Raw genomic sequence first — 24431 nt, 5'->3', positions numbered from 1 at the left:
AAAACTGGGTAAAGGATATAAATAGGCAATTCACCCACCACTGATACATTAACATTTATTCAACATTTCTGTAAAGAGACAGTGTGTTTGGTCTATCAAATTGGGAAAATTTCAAGAAAACTTTCATTGCTAGTTTTGATACACTAATACTGGAAGCATAACTTCATTGGCGGATGAGGTTGTAACAACTAAAACTAAACAATCCTAAGCAACCACTTAAAATGATTTCATTATTTAGTAACATGGAAAGCTACCCATGATATGTAGAGTGGGAGAAAAAAGTTTCAGAATTTTATGATGCCAATTTTATGGGGAGAAAAAAATTTTTAATACGTATTTACTCACATAGAAGATTGGGAAGTAAATAGGCCAAGATATTAATGAAGATTGTTTCTGGGAGCTAGGATTACAGAGGACTTTAGTCCTTTTTTCTTTTTTTCTCCTTTTTCTTACGTTTTTCTCCCTGTTTTCTATGCACTATTTTGGAATTTTATATATATAAAAGTATATATATAAACTTATACATATAATTTTATATATAAATTATATACTTAATACATATATATATAATAATCTTATATATTATATATAATTTACATCAAAACATCAATAATGCTTTGTATCCCCTGAGAGGGAGTGTGGATTTGAGAATATTGTCAAATTTTCTACAATGTGAACATGTTAGTACTGAGTGATAACTTTTTTTTTAAGGAAAGAAAAGTGTAGGGGTACCCCACAGCTGAGCGTCTGAACGTTGAGCGCCCCCCGCCCTCCGCCAGGCTTTAGGCAGGGCTCCAGGTAGACGCTTATTTCCATCACCAACTGGATTCGAAGTAAGACCGCGCGCCGCAGAGGGTTCTGGGAAGTGTAGTCGGGCCCTCCCTAGTCGGCCACTTCCGCTTCCGGCCGCCGCACCGGTGCTTTGGTTTCTTCTGCGAAGGTGAGTAGGAAAGGGGACGTGAGTGTTCTTGGAGGTCTTGGTTCCGGCCGCAGGCACAGGGGTCGGATCTCTAGGACCTGAGGGGGAAAGGGCGGCGAATGGCGGAGGGTCGGAACCGGCGAATTTCATCGAGCTCGGCTTGGCGAAGGAAGGGTTGGAGGAGGCGGGTCGCGGAGCATCCCGGGTTGGGATGGGGGGCGGGGTCCGGGCCGGCCACCCTTGACACTCCCGGGCTCGGAAGGAGCAGTTTAAGAGCCGCAGCTCCGACTCTGAGACGGGCATCTCCGGTTTGGGAGACTCCAGTGCAGGCAGTCGCGAATTGATAATCTTGAATTCTTTCACGGTAGCCGCCCACCCACTTCTGTACTAATTTCAGAGCTTTCTGTCAGTGAAGGCATTTCTATAAAGATCTGCAGAAGTTGAATCTTCATGGTCTGTATGTATTCCTTGGAGAATTTTAAAGCATTGTGCAAGTTGTAAGCGATTCTTTTGCTTTTGCATTGTTGCCGGCTCTGGTTTTTGTAGCGTCTGAAGTACATACAGGTTGATTGCCAGTCTAAATGTCACGTAGCTAATAAAGAGACCAAACTAGTGGTTACCAGTGGGGAGAGGGGCAAGATGGGGGTAGGAGATTAAGAAGTACAAACTGTCATGTGTAAAATAAACTACAAGGATGTACAACGCAGAGAATATAGCCAACATTTTATAATAACTGTAAGTGGAGTATATAACCTTTAAAAATTGTGAATCACTGTATTGTATAGCTTGTAACTTACATAATATATATCAGCTATGCTTCAATTAAAAAAAAATTCTTCCCCCTCCCCACCAAAATAAAATGTGACACAGCATATGGAAGTCACAGCTCTGAATTCAGTTTTTGAGACTGTCCTGATTCTCATTGTCTCCTGGGAGCTACAGTGAGTACAGGCTTGTAGACAAGGCGCAAAGCAGGACTGGCATGGACCCTTCTCTCTGAGTCTTGTAGGAGGGGAGGTTCCTTTCTAGGACTCCTGAAGGAAGTACAGTAATGAGTAGATTACAGGAAGCATAAATTAAAGGAAGGGGTAGATTACATCCACCTGGTGCTCAGAGATATTTTCCCTGTGATATTGGGAATTGTGATAAAATTACGTTATCTTATGGCTCTTTTTTTTTTTCTCTCTCTCTCTCTTCTGACTCTTCCTTTGCCAGAGAGAACTGCATAGAAGAGGAAGGAATAACCGCAGGTCTCTTGACGTTAGAGCTCCAGGTGAGTAGAACTGTGGTCTCTTGTGGTTGTTTTATGGCAATGCCAGCTCTCTTCCTAAATGGAGACCTGTTTTCCTGACCTCACTGTTCATCCCGTGGTTTTGACAAATGTCCCATTCAGGCCTCTCAGCCTTCCCACCTTTACTCAGAAATGGGTTTCTTCTAAGGTTGGGGAATTTCCTGGTGTCTTTATTTAGTATATTCTCCCCTTGGCTCCTAGTAGTGATTCATTTGGTCAGTAAATCACTCAGGCTTACACTGTTTTAGGCATGTGCTACATATAGGAAAGAAGTACTAACAGTAACTGTAATGGTATGCATTAATGAGGTGGTTATTACATGACAGTTATTATGTTGAGGGCTTTCGCTGCTGTATCCCTGGTCCCTGGAACAGTGCCTGTCTCAATAAATATTTGAATGAGTACATTAATTTATATTTAATTTGCTCAGCAGCTTTGGAATTTAGATGATACTAGTCCCATGTTACAGGTAAGAATACTGAGGCTTAGAACGGTTAAGAAACTTAACAAGTGTCACTTGGCCGAGAGATGTTATCACCAGAAGGCAGGGCCTTTGCCCTTGCACTTCCCTCTGTACTCTTCCCATGCAGGATCTTTGCACAGCTGATTTATTTTCATGAAGGGCTTAGAGACCTTCCATGACCACCTGATTTAATGTTGCCCCCCCACACCTGCCATCGATGTTCTGTTGGCGAGAACTTATATTCTGGGTGGTAACAAGAATTGGTCACGTGTTTCCTTTTCTTCATTGCCCTTTTTGTAATAGCAGATCACCTTTGTTGATTTTTTCACCCACCAGAAGGCAGGCACCATAAGAACAAGTCCCTTGCCTACCTTATTTACTACTGCATTCCCAGTGTTTGTTGTAGCATCTAAGACGTAGTAGATGCTGAATGTATATTTGTTACATGAAGGGATGCTTGTATTCCCAGGCTAGTTTGGGGGATGAATGAATAAGAGCAATGATAATAGTTTATAGAGGACTTTCTAAGTGCTAAGTACTGGGCTGTGAGCTTTTTTCAAATAGGCATGCATGTGTGTGTGAGAGAGAAAGACTTAGTTCTTTCCACTCTGTAAGTAAGGAATATTATCTTCATTTAGCAGAAGAAAGAAGAGACTCAGAGGTTTGTCACTCTTCTAGGGTCAGTACAACTACAAAGTGGCTGAGCCAGAATTGGAGCCCAAACCATTTCACAACTCCACTATTGAGAGACAAGAGCTATAACTTCCAAAACCTTGCTCCAGCTTTTGCTGTCTGGGTTAAAACATCAGAATTTCCCCATTTTCCTCAAGCTTCAACCCAGACTCATCTTTGAGTTCTCCTTTTCATCCCTGTACATAATTTTATTCATTGTAATTTATTCATCTGTTATTTCCACCAGCTGGAATGTCAGCTGCTGGAGCACAGAGCCCTTGTCTGCCCTGATCACCATCGTGTCCCCACACAGCCAGCCAGATCCTTAGCATATAATTTACTAAGTGAACAAGCTGGGGAACAAAATCTATTCTGCTCTGTAACTGGTATCAGCAGACCCAGGATCCAGGTAGCAGCAGGCTGAGTTCAGGCAAGTCCCACTTTCCATTTAAATATTTACTGAGGGGTGGGGGAGGGATGGACTGAGAGTTTGCGGTTAGTAGAGGCAAAGTATTACCTACAGAGTGGATGGACAAGAAGGTCCTATTGTATAGCACAGGGAACTATATTCAGTGTCCTGGGGTAAACCATAATGGAAAAGAATATAAAAAAGAATGTATATGTGTGTGTAAGTGAGTCATTTTGCTATACAGCAGCAATTGACACAACATTGTAAATCAACTATACTTCAATAATAAAAAAAATTTTTTTTTTAGATATTTATTGAGCACCTACATTGTGGCAGGAGCAGACTGAAATCCCAGCCCTCAGCGAGCTCACATTCTAGTGGGCACAGAAAGACAGTAAACAAGGAAAATAGATGGAAGTTTAGACGATAAGTTTCATGGAGAAAAATGAAGCAGGAAAAGGGCTTTGGAGGTACTGGCAGAGGGACTGACAGCTTTAAGTAGGGTGACCAGGGATGCTCTCACCAAGAAGGTGGTGCTTGAGTCGGGACCCAAAGAAAGTGGTGGGGCCTGTGGACATCTGGGGAAAAGGAATGGCAGTGAAGGCCCTGAGTTGGGTGCATGAGTGGTCTACTTAAATACCAGTAAGGAGGCCTGAGAGGCTGAGCAGAATAAGAAAAATAAGTAGGAAATTGGGTCTTGGGAGGCCACATAGTATAAGGTCATTTGGCTATTGAAAGGACTTTGGTGAAAGTTTTGAGTCAAGTGAAGGTTTTGGCCACAGAAGTGACATGGCTTTCTAATTTTAAAATATTGTTTTATTTTAAGAAATTACTAGAACCACCCCAACCTTCAGCAACAACCACTCTGATCAGTCAGCAGCCATCAGCATCCAGGCAGGACCCTCCGCCAGCCAGAATATAACTCTCTGAAGGTGCAAATGATGGCTAGGATTTTTTAACAATAACGTATTTTTTAATTAAAGAAAAAAGATCACTCTGGCTGCTTTGTAGGAAATAGACTGCAGGCAGGACTGGAATAGAAGCAGAGAGACCAGTTAGGAGGCTATTGGCCAGAGATGGTGGTGGTTTGGATGGTGGCAGTAAGAAGAATTGGTCTGATTCTGGCTATAATTTCAAGGTTCCTGCTGCTGATTGATGTGGAGTATGAAAGTGAGAGAAGTCACAGATTGTTCTAGAATACGTGGCCTGCCCCTTTGAAAGGGGAGAGGGACCTGTGGGGGCACATCTAGAGCTTGGTTTGGGGCACATCTGAGACGCCTGTTAGGCACCCGAGTGGAGCCGTCAGTTGGCGTTGAGTCATCAGCCTGCAGGTGCACTTTGAAGTCAGGAAGCCAGATGTGCCCACCAAGAGAGTGATGAGTCAAGAGAGAGGAGAACTTTCTGGACTGAATCTTGAGGCAGCCCTAACTCTCGGAGGTCAGGGACATGAGGAGGAACCACAAGGCAATTTCATGCAAACTAGGAAGCCCCTGGAAACCAGCCTGGAGTGTCTTAGCACATGCTGCTTCAAGTGTGGTCCCTGCAGCGGCCATATCAGCATCACCTGGAAACTTGTTAAAAATACAGATTCCTGGGCTCCAGTGCAGAGCTGTTGCGTGAGAATCTTTGGAGGTGGCATCCAGATATCTGTTTTAGCAGTTGCTCCTGGTGATTTTAAAAACACTGAAGTTTGCAAGGTGCAGTCCTGGAGGATCCTGAAGAGTTGAGTTTGAAAGGTATTGGCGTGGAGGGCTTGTTACAGATATGGCCTCTGCCTTCCTCTGCCCCTTTATCCTCCATGTAGGAGGTCAGCACGTGGCCCCGTCTTCTGCACTTGCTTCGGAGAGAGTGATCCTAGTGCAGGGCAGTGCACATGTGTGAGACAGGTGGCAGGCAGAGCGGGCTTTGCAAAGGTGCGGGACAGGTGGTTAGAGGAGAGGTGGAGACTTGAGCTCTTGAAGCACTACAGTCCAGGGAGCATCTTAGAGTGGACATCTCAAGTGTGTGTATCTATTTGTCTGAACTTGCCCTGTGGCTTGGGTCTAAGGGAAAAGAGGTAAGGGAAGGAGGAAGCTGCTGGTCAGTGTCCTTGCGCTACCTACTCACTAGCTCCAGGCTGATTCCGAGAGTTCTGTTCATCTATGTGCATCCCAGCCTGTTGATCGGATTTGCTAAGTGCATCTGGTATACCACCCCCATGCAAGATGGCAAAGATAAAAAGAAGACTCGAGTCCCTCAGTGATTTAGAGACGTTAAAAGGCAGGTTGTGTGAAAGGTAGGGGCTAAGCCAGCATTTTAAACCAAGTGTGGCTGGGTCCTAGAGAGAGTCATTCGGTCTGGGGCTGACAGGAGAAGGCTTTATTTAGAAAAGGAGTTCCTGAACTTGAGTCCATGGCGAAATGCAGTAGGTCCAGTGAACTGGAGTGGGAAGAAAAATGTATACTAGTCAAACTGAAAATTAGCATTTCCTTCCATTATGAATGTAGGCAACAAACCACAATAGTATAAGCAGAACCTGTGACTCCGTTATCCATGTAAATCATAGATATTCTTATAATACAGTTGATGTAGATGTTTCAAAATACTGCTCCTGCTCATTACTGTTTTGAAATTACAGTAGTTAATTCATTCTTGATAACTAATAAAGAAGCACACACTTGATGTTTTAATATTTTTGAAGGTTGTCTTTCAGTGTAACTAGCTTTGAAAATCATCCTGTGTTTTATTTTACACATTTAAAACATTATTCTCAACAGGAGTCCATAAATATCACCCAACTGTCAAAGGAGGTCATGGAACAGAAAAGGTGACAAACTCTGATTTACAAGACATTTGCTCACCCATATCCTGATTTTTATTTTTACTTTTTTTAATTTATTTTATTGAAGAATAGTTGATTTACAGTATTGTAATTCCTGCTGTACAACAAAGTGATTCAGTTACACATGCGTGTACACTCTTTTCCGTATTCTTTTCCATTATGGTTGATCACAGGATATTGAATATAGTTGCTTGTGCTCTACAGTAGCACCTTGTTGTTTATCCATCCTGTCTATAATGGTTTGCATCTGCTAATCCCAAACTCCCAATCCTTCCCTTCCCTACTCCCCTCCTCCTTGGCAACCACAAGTCTGTTCTCTATGTCTGTGAGTCTGTTTCATAGATAAGTTCATTTGTGTCATATTTTAGATTCCACATATAAGCAATATCATACGGTATTTGTCTGACTTACTTCACTTAGTATGATAATCTCTGGGTCCATCCATGTTGCTGCAGTTGGCATAATTTCCTTTTTTATGGCTGAGTAGCCATTGTTATATCCTGATTTTTAGAATCCTTGAGGACAGGGATAAGGATTTTTTATTTTTGCAGTCCCCACAGTATTGCGTTAGTGAAGCTTTTATACTCCAGGTTTTCCTTCACAGGGCACAGCTTCCATGTGTTTGTGGGATCTGCACCCTTCTGTAAGGCCCTGTGTCTCCCTGTGAGACTTCTGCTGCTGGGCCCTCCCTGCAGACACTTCTCTGACTGTCCGGCCATCTGCGACATTCTTGGCTCTCAGGACTGTGAACAGGGACTGCATACAGCTGCTGGGTACATGTCCTCTGAATGACTGGCATCCAGAAGGTGTGAACTTTGGGGCCCAGAGGAAAGAACTCAGATGAAGTCAAGTTCCCTCTTGAGCCCACAGGTCCCTGGATCATGGCAGCCAAGCAGGCTCTGGAGAGGGAAGGTGGAGGCAGATACTTGGGACACCGGGTGTCCATCTGCAGCTCCTGGTCAGAGCTTGGACAGTCTCAAGAATGAGGAACCGCTGGATCTTCTCCTTCTCCAGTTTAGGAAGATCAGAGAAGAAATAAAACTGCTGATGCTCCAGAAACCTAGGAGGGGAGACCATGGAGACTTTGACCTCAAGCCAGGAGGAAAGAGGTGAGAGTTAACGAAGGGTGTGGGACGAGGAGAATCTAAGCCGGGTATGGAGAGAGGGAGTGAGGTGGATGAGGAGTTGCGTCCAGTGAAAAGAAACCAGTCTGTAAGGGGCAGCCATTCCTGAGGTCCAGGTAGGTGTCAGAGAGCCCAGGCAGGCCCCACCCTTCTCCAGGCTTCTTTCTCCTCCTACAGCTCTGTGTTCTCAAGCCTCTGCCCTTTCCCAACATGGGGAAGACAAGACCAAGTTTCAGGTGGGTCGAGTTTTCTTTTCTCTCCAGAAATAACAACTTAAGGCATCAGAGAGTAAACATACCTCCCTCCCTTGGTAGAAGGAAAAAGAGAAAAAAAAACATATTAGGTGAGCACATTACATTACTCACTGCATTTATCCCCAAAATAGCTGTGTGAGGGAGGTGCTATGATCCTGCTTCAGAGATGAAGAAATGAGTGGCGAGTCCTGGATTTGAGCCCAGGTTTGTGGGACTCTGTAATTTGCCTTCTTGCTCTACATGTTGCCTGTCAATAATAGTTTCACCTTAGGGCCTGAGCCCGTATTATGTAGAGAGGTGACTCTCCAGATAATGAATCCTCCAGGTTTTTCTCCTCAGTGGGACATTTCTCCTTATTCATTTCCAGATGTTGTATTCTCCACCTAATACACCCTACCAAAACCTACACCATGAGCAAAGTTAAAAGCGTATTAGGTGCACAGTGCTTTATGGACAACAAAATTTAATATCCTTATTTTAAAAACAGGAGTTGGGAATAAAGACCTGAGCTTTCATTTTCAGCAAGGGAAAAAAGAGGAACAACAAATGACCAGTAATCATATGAAAAGATGATCAGCGTCTCGTAATCAAAGTGATGCAGATTGAAACAAGATCTGATTCTTTTTCCAGCAGATGACCAAAGATTTGAAAGATCAGTGTTCACTGTTAGCTAACGTATGGAGAAGTGGGTACATCCACACAATTCCAGGGGCATTTCAGCCCTCGTAGATATTGTGCAAGCCTCTGCTCCAGTATTTCCCACTCCAAGAATTCTAAGTCAGAGCAAGTGTTCAAAGAATGATCATCACAGCATTGTTTATAACAGTGGGGGAAAAAAAAAGATGGTGGAGTGGACCCCATGTCCATCCATTGGGTTGGTGTTGGATTGCTGGATTATGTGGTTTCATGTGTCCTCTTGTCTCAATCTTGTGCTGCTATCAAGTGAGATAAAGTGGGTGAAAATATTAGCACGTGGAAATATGCTTTCGCTTTCATTATATACACGTAACTTATATTGTAGCTTATCTTTAAATTGGGGAGAAAAAAGTCAAAGCAATTGCAGAATTTTAAATACTTCTTGTAATAATGATATTTTATAAAGCTGTTTCTAATGAAAAGAGATCATGGAAAAAAATTTGTAGGGATTACCTGGTGGTTCAGTGGTTAGGACTCAGCGCTTTCACTGTGGGGGCCCAGGTTCGATGCTTGGTCGGGGAACTAAGATCCTTCAAGCCGAGCAGCACGGCCAAGGGGAAAAAAAGTTTGCAAGTTTGAGTCATTTGCTGTAATTTTAAATAGTATTGATGAAATCCCTGTAACGAAAGCTGAAGAAATCAGCACTTTTTTACTTCCCACCACCTCCTGATAGTATATTACTGTTACTATCACCATTCCCTTCTCATCTGTCACCATCTGTTCCCACCGCTGGTTGTCTCAGGTCTCTTTATATAAGTCGTTGCTCACTGCTTGTCCTTTTACTGCGGTTTCTTCATGCCTGACTTTATTTTGATTTCTCTCTTGGTTGGCTTAATTGCCTCCACAGTTTGTTGTCTTTTTTCAAAGAAGACTTATGGATGCCACATCCTTTGAGTTTTCCATGCTAAAGAAGGTCTGTTGTCTTTATGCTCAAATGGCAAATGGTCTGGGCTTTAAATTCTTATATTCACTTTCAGAACTTTGTACAAGTTGCTTCCTTTTTTACTGGCATTAAATCAAGTGCTGGTCTTTTTATCGTTCTTTCTCCATTCATCTCCTGGTGAGCTAAGTTTATTCTGGTCATTTTCCCCTGAAAGGTCTGTCGTGCTTATATTTGACAGCAACTTGGCTGGGTATCATTTTCAAGGATCTTCGAAAGCCAGTGACCCTTGGTCTTTACTGCCCTTGCTCTGTGATCTTCCTGGCATTGATTAGTTCTTTTTCTCCTTGGATGTCTATTGTTGCTATTATTTTATTCATTTGATCCTACTGGGACTCATGTTATAAATGGTATAACTTCTGGATCTGTCTTCCCTATTCTGTAACTTGTGGGAAGACATTCAGGAGCCTTTCTGAAACCTTGAAAATGTTAAAGTATGTGGGCCGAGCGATGGGATTCAGAATGTTCTGCTTGAGCAGTGGAGGAGCTGAGGGTGCGGGGCGTGGAGACTAATATCACCCTGTTTGGCCCTGAAGGATGACTGGTTAGCCAGAGACGGGTAAGATTCCTCAAGGGAGGAACAACCTAAGACAGGCACAGTCGCAGAGGGGCCAACAGGAGTGGGGCACAGACCCCCAATATCTGAGAGAGGTCTCCTGCCCCCAGGGCTGTTTTGCTCTCCAGGCCCAGCTCAAATCCACACCTGCTCAACTCGGACCCAGGAAGCAAAAAAAGATAATTCCCTCAGTCATGTGAGGCCTTTGATTGTTTATGGGTGTATCCTGAGAATGTTAGCCCAGGAACTCAATAAAAGCAACCTGGGATGAGTCAGCAGGGCTCTTGATCGGAGAGGTCTTGAGCCCCCCGGTCCCACTTTTCTCTTCAGTCTGTGTCTGTGTCTTCTTCAAGCTTGCGGCACCCGTCACTCACCTCGAGTTGCCGAGCTGGTCTCGGCAGTAACTTTTATTCTTTTCTTCAGATTTTCCATTGTGTTCCGGGAATGTGATCTCTTTTCCAGTTCTGGCTGGTTCTTCACTGATGTTCATTCTTCAGTTTGGCTGGTCTCTTGAAGTGTTGTTTGTTTGTTTGCAATCATAGCAGTGATTTTTTTACACTTTAAGAATTCTGGTTTGTTTGTTATTTTTCCTAGCAAGTTTTTCCCCTTCCACCAAAAAACAAAAGAAAGAAAGAAAATCTAGGGAACGTACCTTTTGAGTCCCAGGTGGTGTTAAGACTATTTTCTTAACTTCTTTTTTATTTTATATTGGAGCGTAGTTGATTAACAATGTTGTGTTAGTTTCAAGTGTACCAGCACAGTGATTCAGTCGTACATTCTATTTCAAATTCTTTCCCCATTTAGGTTGTTATGTAATATTGGGCAGAGTTCCCTGTGCTATACAGTAGGTCCTTGTTGGTTATCTTAAATACAGCAGTGTGTACATGTCAGTCCCCAAACCCCTAACTATCCCTTCCCCCTCCCTCCTGATAATTATAAATTCATTTGTATCATACTTTTTTGACTCGTGGAATCTTAGTTCCCCAATCAGGGATGCCACCCTTGCCCCCTGCAGTGGAAGCACGGAGCCCTTACCACTGGACCGCCAGGAAATTCTCTTTCTTAATTTCTTCAAAAGCCGTTGTGGTTCACAGCTATGAGATTTTTCCCCTGCCTGACCCCACCTTTTATACCACATAAAAGGGTACTATCATATAGATGTTTTTGGACTGCCTATCTTACTAACTCATAGATTAAGCCTGTGCAGCTTGGCCACATTAATAATACTGGTTTACATATATTTTATTATAATCTTCAAAATAAAAAATTTAATACAAGTCAGATATCAGTGTCTATGAGAAAAAAATTAGGCTTCCCCTTCCAATTCTGTCCTCCCTGAGATGCCCAACAATAACAAAAGGATGTGTACCCATCAGCCTCTTCGTCATGTGAAAAAACGTATGTAGGTCGTCCCCTTTGTAAACAAATGGAAATGTGTGTGTTTTACATGTAGTCCATATTTTACTACTTATATTATTCCATTCAGATTATTACCAATTCTAGCACTACAAATAGTACAGCGATAAATCTCCTTTCATACCCACAAACACGTATGTCCTTATATCCTATTACTTTAATCTTTAAATTCACTAGTATAGGTTTCTAAATATTGTTGGGCCAAAAGGAACACACTTCTTTTTAAAATTTTTAATGCATTGTTGCTAGAGTATTTGACAGGAAATCATAGCCTTTCACACTGTTTCCCCACATCTTCAAGGATATATCAGTACAAAACGTTGCTTATCTGATGGAAGAGGGTGTGTGGCAAAGCTCTCCCTTTTTGTTTTGCAGTTTCCTGCATAGTGGATGCACAATAAGCATCTTTTCCTGTGTTTATTGGCTGCATTTGTATTTTCTCATCTGTGAATTGCTTATGAAATACTTTTGTCCATCATTGCATTATTTCTAACTATGTTTTTAGGCGCTCTTTCAGTAGTGGGGTTAACTCACCTATCAGAAGTCTTACCCTTGTTTTCTCTCAATGTTTACTTTCTGAATGGTGACTTGATCATAAAGAAATTTAAAATTTTTATACAAGTAAATGATTTGTTCTCTTTTGAAAATCTGGTTTCGTATCTAATTTCAGAAGACCTTCCTCATCCAAAGCTTAATCTAAAAGGCACCTAAGTGCTTTTTAATATTTCCATTAATTTTTTTAATACCTAATATGACTAATTTACTTTTATAAATGGCATAAGGTTGACTTTTTTTGTTGTTGGGGGGGGGGCTGCCTTGGGTCTTTGTTGCTGCACACGGGCTTTTCTCTGGTTGTGGAGATTAGGGGCTACTCTTCGTTGTGCTGTGCGGGCTTCTCATTGCAGAGGCTTCTCTCGTTGCAGGGCACAGGCTCTAGGTGTGTGGGCTGCAGTAGTGGCACGTGGGCTCCGTAGTTGTGGCTCACGGGCTCTAGAGCGCAGGCTCCACAGTTGTGGCGCATGGGCTTAGTTGCTCTGTGGCATGTGGGATCTTCCTGGACCAGGGCTTGAACCCATGTCCCCTACATTGGCAGGCAGATACTTAACCACTGCACCACCAGGGAAGTCCCATAGAGGGGACATTTAACTTGATTTTCTTCAAGATGGATAGTTAAGTATGACAGTGCCATTTGTTAAATTAATCATTCATTTGCAAGATAACCAGAATATCATCCTTATTTATGTATTCATTTTGGTATTTATATGTGTGTGTGTATGTAATATATACACACACATATAAATATATAAGTGAATATATGTATATACATATTATATATATGAAGAGAGAGAAATACATCAGTTGATTCATATTTCACATGATCTGACTGTTCCTGCCTTCTGTACTCTGGTCCACTGAGTGACTTGTACATCTCTGCATTGTTTTACTATTTATACTGAACACATACTTTTGAAATTCAAAATTATGAAGGAAAAAATTAATAATGTTAAAATGAACGTTTGGCTGAAACTGAGTCGTAGTGATCTCCAAACCAGGTGCCCTTTTTCGTGGTTGATCTCAAATGAGTTTTTCTCAGTTATTTGCATAATCATAGGTCTGTTCATGTTTCCTTTCATTTATTCATTCAGCAAGTATTGTACATCTGCTATGGACCAAACTTTATTCTTAGCAGACTTTTTAAAAAATGAATTAGATACAAGAAATGAGGGACAGGGAAGAATCCAGGATAACTTTAAGGTAGATGGTACTGTTTACCCCCAGGGGGTAAGAAGAGAACACTTTGGAGGAAAGACTCAATTCTAATTGGCCTTTTTTTGATTCAAGATACCAAAGTGGTATTAGACATCCAAAAGGTAGTTAGGTATGGCAGGACTCAGTGTGGAAGGCAGGGCTAGATATAAAGATTTGGAAGTTAGTGATTGGTCTGTTTAATTAATTTCCAAACTGACCACCTCTGGCCTAAACTTTCTCCCATCTCTAGTCTTGAGATTGATCTAGGACTCTGCTGGGAAATGTGCTCTGTTGGTGATGCTTCTTCTCCAAACTGGATATATAGGTTCCTCTGCTCTGTGCTCCTCTGATCTCATTTGGGCTGCAGGAGAGCAGGGTGGTTCCAGTGCGGTTAGTCAGGCTGCCCAAGCTCAGTCCTGACTTGACACTATTAGGTGTATGTCCTTGGATAAGTAGTATTCAGCTTTCTGAGACCCCATTTTTCTCATCTGTGGAAAGGGAGAGCTATAGTAACTACCTTGTGAGTAGTTGCTGACCTAACCAAGGTAATAGAGCATTTCTGACATTCCAGGAGCTGTCGGTGATTTCTGTGAGGATTAAATGAGATAAGGCATATAAAAATACTTAGTCTAGTACCCACCTTACAGTCAGTGAGCTGTACATATAAGGTATTGATATTATCTGCTTTATATCTTCTCTTTTTCCCTTTTTAAAATTGAGTTATAATTAACACACAATGTTATATTAGTTTCGGATGTACAGCTTAGTGAGATATTTTTATACCTAATGGAATGATTAATAAGACCAGTTACCATCTGTCACCATAGAGAGTTGTTACAATGTTATTGACTGTATTCCCCGTATGTACATTACATCCCCTTGACTTACTTCATAGCTCAAAGTTTCTTCTCATTTGCTTGTCCTCTAGTAACACATCTTGGCTTTTATAGGAACAGATGTTAAAGTACAGTGTCTGTGGAACAAGGCTCTGTGTGTTCAAGTTCTAGCCCTGTCTCTTACTAGCTCTGTGACCTTAGCCAAGTTACTCCACCTCCTGGATCGGGGTCCCCAAGACTACCCCGTGTTCAGAGATTTTTCTAGGACTCAAGGGGCACAGTGTATAGTTTCACTCGTGGCTAAGATTTACTACAGCACCACCCTTGGCTGTGCCTGGCTTCCTCCAGACTTCACCCCACATGCCTTTTCCCTTTGAACAGTGATAAGTCTTAGCTATGAGTGGGATTATATACTGAGTCCTAGCAAATCATAGACCTTGGAGGTGACCCTGGGGACTGCCAACACAAGCCTCATGAAGGCAGGGCTGTGTCTTTCTTACTTATTTCTAATTCCTGGGGCCTAATACTGTTTTATAGGAACTGAATAATTCTTGAATATGTTGACCTGCATGCACTAAACCTTACTACAGATACCTTCTCTTCCTTTTTATTAAAAATATATCCTTGAATTTTTTTTAAGTGAAATACCTGTGGAATCACAACTCACTCTTACTGTGTAATACCTTGTCACAGGTATTCCAGGGACTGGCTGAAGGGAAAGTATCATTCTCAAAGCCCTTCTATACAATTGTCTCCCTCTTTAAGAAAGCATTTTGCAGTCTAAGTGAAGATCATGACGATGATATAGTTGATTACTACATTTCAACATTTATAAATACCATTTTTTTTTTCGCACTGGACCAAAGCAATTCTCTTAAAAAACCTGGGTCCCTCTCTCTATATAGTTCTTCCACAAGGAAGGTGAATATCTTGCCCTTTGAAACAACATGGCTGGACCTTGAGCATGTTATGCTAAGTGACGTAAGTGAGAGAGAAAGAAAAGTACCATATGACATATGACTTATATGTGGAATCTAAAAAAGTCAATCTCATAAAAAACAGAATGGTAGTTACCAGGGGATGGGGGAGTGGGGTGATAATATTGATGCTGTTTAAGGGTACAAACTTGCAACTAGTAGTAAATAAACCGTAGAGATCTAATGCACAGTATAATTAATATAGATGACAATATTGTGCTACAATCATCAAACTTGCTAAAAGACTAAAACTGACATCCCAACCAGTAAAAAGAAAGGATAATTATGTAACGTGATAGAGGTGCTAAATATAGCTATGCTGGAAATCATATAAATGTATTGAATTAAGGCTTTGTACACCTTAAATTTACACAATGTTATATGTCAGATATATTCAATTATAAAATCAAGTACTCAGCTGATTTAAAAAAATTTTTTTATTGGAGTATAGTTGCTTTACAATACTGTGTTAGTTTCTACTGTACAGCAAAGTGAATCAGCTATATATATACATATATCCCCTCTATTTTGGATTTCCTTCTAATTTAGGTCACCACCGAGCATTCAGTAGAGTTCCCTGTGCTATACAGTAGGTTCTCATTAGTTATCTTTTTTATTCATAGTATCAATAGGGTATATATGTCAACCCCAATCTCCCAATCCATCCTACCACCCCTCCTTTCCCCTTTGGTATCCATAAGTTTGTTCTCTACGTCTGTGTGTCTCTGTTTCTGCTTTGTAAATAAGATCATCTATACCAGTTTTTTCAGATTCCACATATATGCATTAATATATGATATTTGTTTTTCTCTTTCTGACCTACTTCACTCTTTGACAGTCTCTAGGTCCTTCCATGTCTCTACAAATGACCCAATTTCGTTCCTTTTTATGGCTGAGTAATATTCCATTGTATATATATACCACGTCTTCTTTATTAAAAAAAAAAACCAAGAAACCTGGGCCACAGTTCATAACTAAGGATGACACAGTATGATTTTAAATCCCCCAGTTTGAACTGCTGCTCTAGAGGTCTCCTCTGGGTGAGGAGATGGTTGCTTGAACACGTTGGTTGCTTCTGACAAGGAAGCCCCTAAAAGGAGGGCGTGGGGGCTATGGCAGAAAAAGAGCAGGATTTGCCCAACTGTTGATGGAGGGGTGAGGGGCTGGTGGGGGAGAAGGTGATTTGGGGGTGTATGCAGACACAGCCACTCTTAAATTAGGCACCGTTGGAGCTATAAGTTGTCACAGTCTTTCTGGAGGACAAGTCAATCATCTGCCAGTTAGAGTCCAAGTATAAAATGTGCAGACCCTGTGGTGCAGCCATTCCAGTTCTAGGAAGTGGCCTCAGAAGTGCTCACACTAAGTGAAGGATGTTCCTTGCTTTAACTCTTTGGACAACCATGGAGGGTCAGTTGGTTAGAATCAAAATTATTGGCGTCAAACATTAATAAAACTGGATTTGACTCACTGCCCTGAACAACTTCCTGCTCTCCTGGTCTACTTCGTGATGCCAAGTTTCCTTTCGTCTAGTGGGTGTTGGTGTTCATGGTGCTTCACGTTCTAGGAGCCATTGACCTTCAAGGACGTGGCTGTGGTCTTCATGGAGGAGGAGCTGGGGCTGCTGGACTACGCCCAGAGGAAGCTGTACCGAGACGTCATGCTGGAGAACTTCCGGAACGTGGTCTCTGTGGGTGAGAGAAACCTATAAGCAACTGAAACTTAACTTATTGGTGTGTTCTTATTCCCTGGAGAGAGGATATTTTTGGTCTTGAAATGCAGGTTAATCCTTTATATAGAAATGTTATAACAGTTTCATTCAACCAGTCCTGAATCTTTCCCTGTCTGTCCTTCAAATGCCTGAAAACCATGGGATTAGGGCTGTATTTTCCAATTTTTTTTTTTTTTGGACTCTGTTGGGTCTTCGTTGCTGCAAGGGCTTTCTGTAGTTGTGGCGAGCGGGGGCTACTCTTCATTGCAGTGTGTGGGCTTCTCATTGTGGTGGCTTCTCTTGTTGTAGAGCATGGGCTCTAGGCGTGCGGGCGTCAGTAGTTGTGGTATGTGGACTCAATAGTTGTGGCACACAGGCTTAGTTGCTGCTCGGCATTTGGGATCTTCCCAGACCAGGGATGAACCTGTGTGCCCTGCATTGGCAGGTGGATTCTCAACCACTGTGCCACTAGGGAAGTCCCCTTCGATTATTTTTTTTACACCTCAAAAATGAGCGTTAGCCTTGCATTTTCTTGCAATTTCAGGGCAACAACCTTTCAAGCCTGATAAGCTGTGCCAGCTGGAACAAAACGAAGAGACTTGGGTGACAGAGAGAGAAACTCCAAGAGAGGCACATCCAGGTGAGAACCATGGAGTCTAGAATCCTGGCCAGGCAGTGAGGGGTGAGCTGGCCATGCAGAGGCCTTTCCCCACCCTTGATCTTGCCTATGTATATGGCAGGTACGGTAGTAGGTGACTGTTGTGCAACCTCATTTCTGTTATTCAACCCCATGCTTTCTTCATGCTTTCCAGAAAGTAGCATACCCCAAGGAAGTGAGGCGTCTCTGGACTTCCTTCCCTCTGATCGAAAGAGACAGGCAGTGTAAGACAAGCAAGCCAGTGGCAGAGAGACTGTTCCAGAAGGTTGGCAGTCCTCTGATGGATTTCTCACTTAACTCCAGTATCCTACAAGTTCATGGCCATAAACAGGCTCATGTTACCTCAGCCTTAAAAGATAAAAAGCTAACTAATAAAGAATATCAGAAAGCATGGACACATTTTTCAAATCACGTGGTGCCCCGTGGCAAATATCACAGTTTGCTGGCTCGCCAGCAGTGATGGGGATAATGCTGAAATTTTTATGTCTCCAGACTTTATTCGTATCCCCTGGATTCCTGTTGAATATGCTCACAGAAGATACAGACACAGATGGAGCACTTCGGAGGATTTGTGGCTTTGTTCCTTTCCCAAGTTCAGCTCACACATACCCAGCATCAGAGTTACCCTGGGAGGCAGTGTGGAGAGAGCGCCCCCTAAGAGTGGGCTCTAAAACCAGGCTTGTATACTGGAATCCAAGCTCAACACTTCCTCATGCACAGTGGAGTAACTTACCTAGTCTACTTACCCTCTCTGTGCCTTCTCTGAAGAATGAAGATCATGATGGTTCCTTCCTCCATGTTATTCTGAGGGTTAAATAAGTTAATATGTGTACCTCTTTGGCACATAGGAAATGTTATAATAATGTTCGATACTGTTGTCATATCATGTTGTTATCATATCATATTATGACATGTAAAGCGGAATTTTTCTCTAGGCCATTATTGGTCCAAGTCTGAAAGCCTGATATCCCTGAGCCAGTCTTGTACTTGTTCTCACAAGTTGCCTTTAACCCCATAGGAGACAAGGATGAAAAGGACATGGAGTATATTCAAGAAGAGGAGCAAAGCTTGCTTTTGTACAGAGAGCTCTCCTACTGGGAAATCTGGGAATGCATGGCTGGCGAATTAACTCAGAATCAAGACTGTAGAGAAAACCTTCCAGGGACAGATTTCCAGTTCTCCAAAGATGCTTTTCTCTGTCAGGAGGGGAAAGGAGCATCTACTCAGGGTTCTCAAATGGAAAATTTGGTAGACAGTCTTCTAGGAGATGGGTCCATCAGTTTAGAAAATCAAGAGTTTCCAGCCTGGAAAACTGCAACACCCATCTCCACTCAAGAATCTTGGATAAAAGCCTTTGTGAATGAGCCATGGAACATTCAAGAAAGGTGTAAAAAAGTCAGCTCGGAAGATACAATGTGTAAATGTGACTGGGGTGATTATGGCTTCAGGGTATCATGTGGTCATCATGACCACAGAAAACCTGAAAGAGAGAAACCATGTAACTGTGATAAATGTAGAGAAAACTGCATTAAAAAGTCAGTACTTCAACACCCTCACCTGGGAGAGAATGGCTTTAAAAGAAACGAACGTGGAAATGGCTGCAGGGAAGAATCAAACCTTCTCACTCAGCCAAGAGTGCCCTTGAAAGAGAAGCCCTATACATATCAAGAGTTTGCTAAGAGCTTGAGGACGAGTGCCTGTCTGGAGAGACATCAGAGAATCCCCACAGGAGAGAAATCCTTTAAAAGTACCAAGCGTGGTCGGGGCTTCAGGCAGAACACACACCTTCACAGCCTCCCCTGGGCCCATGCAGGAGACATGCCATATGGATGTGATGTCTGCGGGAAGGGGTTCAGGTATAAATCAGTCCTTCTCATTCACCAGGGAGTGCACACAGGAAAGAAACCCTATTAGTGTGAAGAGTGTGGCAAAGCCTTCGGGCGAAGCTCCAACCTGCTTGTCCATCAGAGGGTCCACACTGGGGAGGAACCGTATAAATGCAGTGAGTGTGGGAAAGGCTTCAGCTACAGCTCGGTGCTTCAGGTCCATCAGCGGCTGCACACGGGGGAGAAGCCCTACACGTGTGGCGAGTGTGGCAGAGGATTCTACGCCAAGTCTGCATTACATAAGCATCGGCATGTCCACCCAGGGGAGAAGCCGCATAGCTGTGTTGAATGCAGGAAGGGATTCTCTTGTAGCTCACATCTCAGCAGTCATCAGAAAACGCACACAGGAGAGAAACCCTACCAGCGCGACCAGTGTGACAAGGGTTTCAGTCACAACTCACACCTCCAGACTCACCAGAGGGTTCATGCTGGCCAGCGCCTCTACAAGTGTGAGACATGTGGGAAGAGCTTCAGCTATAGCTCGGGGCCTCTCATGCATCAGAGGCTGCACACAGGAGAGAAGCCCTACAGATGTGAGTGTGGGAAAGGCTTTAGCCGAAGCTCAGACCTCCATGTCCATCAGAGGGTCCACACGGGAGAGAAGCCCTACAGATGCATCGAGTGTGGGAAAGGCTTTCGGTGGAATTCAGACCTTCAAAGTCACCAGAAGGTCCACACAGGGGAGAGGCCCTACATCTGCAACACGTGTGGGAAGGGCTTCATTTATGCTCTGATCTCCTCACCCATCAGAGGGTCCACACAGGAGAGAAAACCTATAAATGCAGCAAGTGCAGCAAAGGCTTCAGTTACAGCTCAGGGCTTCTCATCCATCAGAGGGTCCACATGGGTGAGAAGCCATACCGATGTGAAGAGTGTGGGAAGGGCTTCAGATGCACCTCGAGCCTCCACAAACATCAGCGAGTCCACACGGGGAAGAAGCCCTACACATGTGATGAGTGTGGCAAGGGATTCAGTTATGGCTCCAACCTTCACACCCACCAGAGACTGCACACGGGAGAGCTCTACACTTGTTATGAATGTGGAAAGGGCTTCCGATATGGCTCAGGTCTCCTCAGTCATAAGAGAGTACACACTGGAGATAAACCCTATAGATGTGATGTGTGTGGCAAGGGCTACAGCTCACATCTCCAAGGCCATCAGAGGGTCCACACTGGCGAGAAACCCTATAAATGTGAGAAGTGTGGGAAGGGTTTTGGTCGAAGCTCCTGTCTCCACATCCATCAAAGGGTCCACACTGGTGAGAAGCCCTACAAGTGTGCAGAGTGTGGGAAAGGCTTCAGTTATAGCTCAGGTCTTCGAAATCACCAGAGGGTACATTTAAGCGAGAAACCTTACAAGTAGACATGAGTTGAAGTCTCCAGTTAGAACTCAGAATTTTACATTCATCTCAGAGTCAACACAGGAGACAGACCTTACAGACGTGATGTGTAGGGAGGTCTTCAGGAGAGGCTGATGTTTTCTTAGCAGCTGGAAGGGAAGCATAGTAGGAAGGAAAAATGTGGAAGTTTTGAAAATAGGGAAAGCACTTCAGTCACAAACTTCAGTCTTCAAGAGTCTGTTGCACAGAAAATAGTCCTTAAGGAAATGACCTGGCCAGTGGCTTCAGTAAAAATGGTTACTTTCATCAGAGTTGGCCCACAAGGGAAGTTTTACAAATGATGAGAGTAGTGAGAATATATCAAAGAAGCAGATTATGGATTCTTTGTGAGGGCAAATACCTACAAGTGGCACAAATGTAGAAAAAACGTTGTCCCCTTACTCAAACCGATATCATCAGTACCTTTTAGAAGATAGTTTTTTTATAAAAATTAAAGGATGATGTTAACGTTCATTGAGGAAAGTAACCTTTAGAAGGGCAGGGATGGTTTCAGGGAGAGGCATTCTCTTGGCATGTCTGGGTAATGTATCTCCAGCACATCTTCATCATGTTTCTGTGATGGAGTTTTATCTCAGAGAGATAAACTGCTCTCATAGAGAGGTTATGTAAACTGCAGGAGTATTTTATCATTTTTAAACAAAATCTGATTGAGCTTTTAATTGGCATGGTATTGAATTTATAGGTTAATTTGGGAAGAACTTGCATCTTTGAAATGCGAAATTTTTTTCCATTTTCAAGTTATTTATTTTTATATTCACTTGCTAAAGTATTTTAAGTGATCTTTCAGTAAAAGTTTTTAGAAATGTAAAAAAATAGGTTCTGAATATTTTTATATTTCTAGGATTATGTTTTATTGCTATCATGCATATAATATTTTTAGCCATTTTATCTCATGCTGGGTTGGTTGGCTTTTTATTTTTACCTATAAGACACATATGTGAACATTTTTAAAAATCAGAAATATCATTTTTAACTTGTCAGAATAGCAGTGGTAAAACAGATTCACCAAAGCCATGTCCGTGGGGATCTGTAGAAACATGCATTCTTACGCACTTACTGGTGAGAGTGAAAATAGTCTTTTTTGAAAGAATTTGTCAGTGTATCAAATTCAATTTGTATAACCTTTGAAGTGGCAATAAGTGTGTAATAATTTATACTTGGGAGATAATTGCACATGTGGGAAGAGGTGTATGTATATGGCCAAGCTCAGTAGCATTTTTTTTTGTACCATAGCAAAACCCCACAAATGTTAATACTCTGTTTGTAATAAGTTAAGGCACATGTATACGAGGACCAGCCACTAGAAGTATTCAGATACACCTGTAATGATATTGCCCACAAACTAGTGAACCAGGAAAGTTGTAGAATGACAATTATACTATGACCCCATAGTGTTAGAGGGTGTGTGTGTGTGTTTATAAAGAGAAAGAAAAAGATGTGTGAAAGGTCAATATCATAACTGCTTATTTATAGCGGGTGGAATATGGGGTCTGTAATGCATTTATGTGCTTGTATATATTTTACTTTGTAACAAAGAGTATATATCAATTTTGTAGCACCAGTAAAACTATTTTTTAAATATTAGTCTGCTGGAGCAATCCCTTATGGTCAAAGATCCATGTTATAACCTCTATAATTTTTTTTTCTCTTTCTACTGTTCACTTAGCACCCGGTACCAAATATAAGGTATGCAAAAGAACTGTGAAATTTGTGATTTAGGTACTTTCAGAGGCTGCATCATTTTTGCTGGCTGGTAGGAAATGAGGTGGCCTGCATAATTGGGAGGACCCGTTTGGCCCTCCTGTTCTACATTCTGGCCCTCTGGGACCAGTAAGCCCACAGGCCTGGCTTCATGGACAGCGCACCATGACTCCAATCTAACTTCTCCATCTGGGTGATTCGGGAGACCTGAGACTTGGCCTGGGCTGCGTTCCTTTCTGCTACCTGGGGCTGCAAGAAAAAGAATCTAAGTTACAGGCATACCTCAAAGATATTGCAGGTTTGATTCCAAACCACTGCTATACGCGAATATTGAGATAAAGCAAGTCACAAGTATTTTTTGGTTTCCCAGTGCATATAAAAGTTACGTTTATTCTTCAGTGTAGTCTATTAAGTATGCAATAGCATTATGTCTAAAAAGCAAGGTCCACACCTTGATTTAAAAATGGTTTATTCTTGGGGAATTCCCTGGCTGTCCAGTGGTTAGGACTTGGCACTTTCACTGTCATGGGCCCCATCCCTGGTTGGGGAACTAAGATCCTGCAAGCCACATGGTATGGCCAAAAAATAAATACAAAATAAAAATATTTCATTGCTAAAAAATGCTAACCATCATCTGAGCCTTCAGCGAGTTGTAATCTTTTTGCAAGTTAACATCAGAGATCACTGATCACAATAAAAGATTTTTTAAAAAAGAGAAAGAAAAAAAGATCACTTATCACCCTGACAAATACAGCAATAATGGAAAAGTTTTGAATACTGAGAATTACCAAAGTGTGACTCAGAGACACGAAGTGAGCAAATGCTGTTGAAAAAAAGGGTGCTGATAGACTAGCTCGACCCAGGGTTGCCACAGACTTTAAGTTTGTGAAAAAACACTGTATCTGGGGAGTGCAATAAAACGAGGTATGCCTGCATTTTAGAAGGTGCTAAGTACCAAGAAGGGAAAGGTAAAGCGGGTAAGGCTGATGGTGATGGGTCAGGGACTGTTGCAGTTTTAAATAGCAATGTCATAGTAGACCTTGCTGAGAGTAACATTTGAGCAAAGAATAAAGAAGGTGAAGCAAACTTTGTGGCCACAGAGGAAAAGAACATACCAACAGAGGGAACAGTGATCAGGTGTGACAGCACAAAGCCCAGTGTGATTGGACAGAAGGGGCAAGTCAGGAAGCAATGGACGATGAGGTCAAAGAGGAGGGGCCAAAAGAAAAAACTAACTCAAATGTGGAGGACCTATGTATTTATCACAAATATCACTGAGGCATATTAAAGCATCCTCCTCCCCGTTTGATTAAAAAAGAGACTGTTAGGATCTGCCAAATCTAAGGATGACTCTCATCTCTGTGGCAGATTTTACTAGGTTTTTAAAAAAATCAGAGAAAGTGAAATGGCAAGACATAAAATGGCAAGAGACAGGCCAAAAGCATTTCACTGTTCTCTATGTGCCCCAAGTTGCAATGCCAAGCTATAGTTCTGTAAATTGGATATTATTCCTCCAGCTTCTGCCAATCACCAACTGTCTAATCTTGGATTAGAGCTGACAGAGAATTGTTCTCATCCATTTTGGGGGGTTTTGTTTGTGTTTGTTTTTTGTTTTGGTTGTTTTTGGTTTTGTTGTTGGTGGCTCTTTCCCTACAGGCCAGAATTATAGACTCTAATGTAATCGTTATTCAGTTTTAGGGCCCAATTCAATTAATCCCAATTCAAACTTTAGGGCATCAAAAAGGACGATATTTTCTTTAATATCTTAAACTGAGAAAAAGCGTTAAGTCCCAACAAGGGAGACTTCTCAAAGAGAATCTGAAAACTTTTCATGTTTTCGTAATTTGTTGAAATATGTCTCTTTAAAGAGAACCCCAGACTCGTACTATTTCCCTGATAAAGGACAGCAGGTATTTACTAGTTGTTATTTCTGTCTGCTCCTCCAAAGGGGGAAAT

General features: G+C 42.2%; 1 protein-coding gene across 1 annotated transcript in view; it reads left to right on the top strand.

Annotated features, from left to right (window-relative positions):
• Positions 1–22484, top strand: part of ZNF229 (zinc finger protein 229) — a 62145-nt gene extending 39661 nt beyond the window's left edge. The window contains 8 exon segments of the mRNA XM_057711317.1: positions 712–940; positions 2135–2192; positions 7446–7684; positions 7877–7935; positions 16688–16814; positions 17376–17471; positions 18508–20103; positions 20106–22484. Coding sequence (XP_057567300.1) covers positions 7651–7684; positions 7877–7935; positions 16688–16814; positions 17376–17471; positions 18508–20103; positions 20106–20737 — 2544 coding nt within the window. The 5' untranslated portion in view covers positions 712–940; positions 2135–2192; positions 7446–7650 and the 3' untranslated portion in view covers positions 20738–22484.
• The last annotated feature ends 1947 nt before the right edge of the window (positions 22485–24431 follow it).

This window comes from Hippopotamus amphibius, chromosome 16, assembly GCF_030028045.1.
Source record: "Hippopotamus amphibius kiboko isolate mHipAmp2 chromosome 16, mHipAmp2.hap2, whole genome shotgun sequence".
NCBI classification, from domain to species: Eukaryota; Metazoa; Chordata; class Mammalia; order Artiodactyla; family Hippopotamidae; genus Hippopotamus; species Hippopotamus amphibius.
This window is presented reverse-complemented; position numbering and strand designations above follow the sequence as displayed.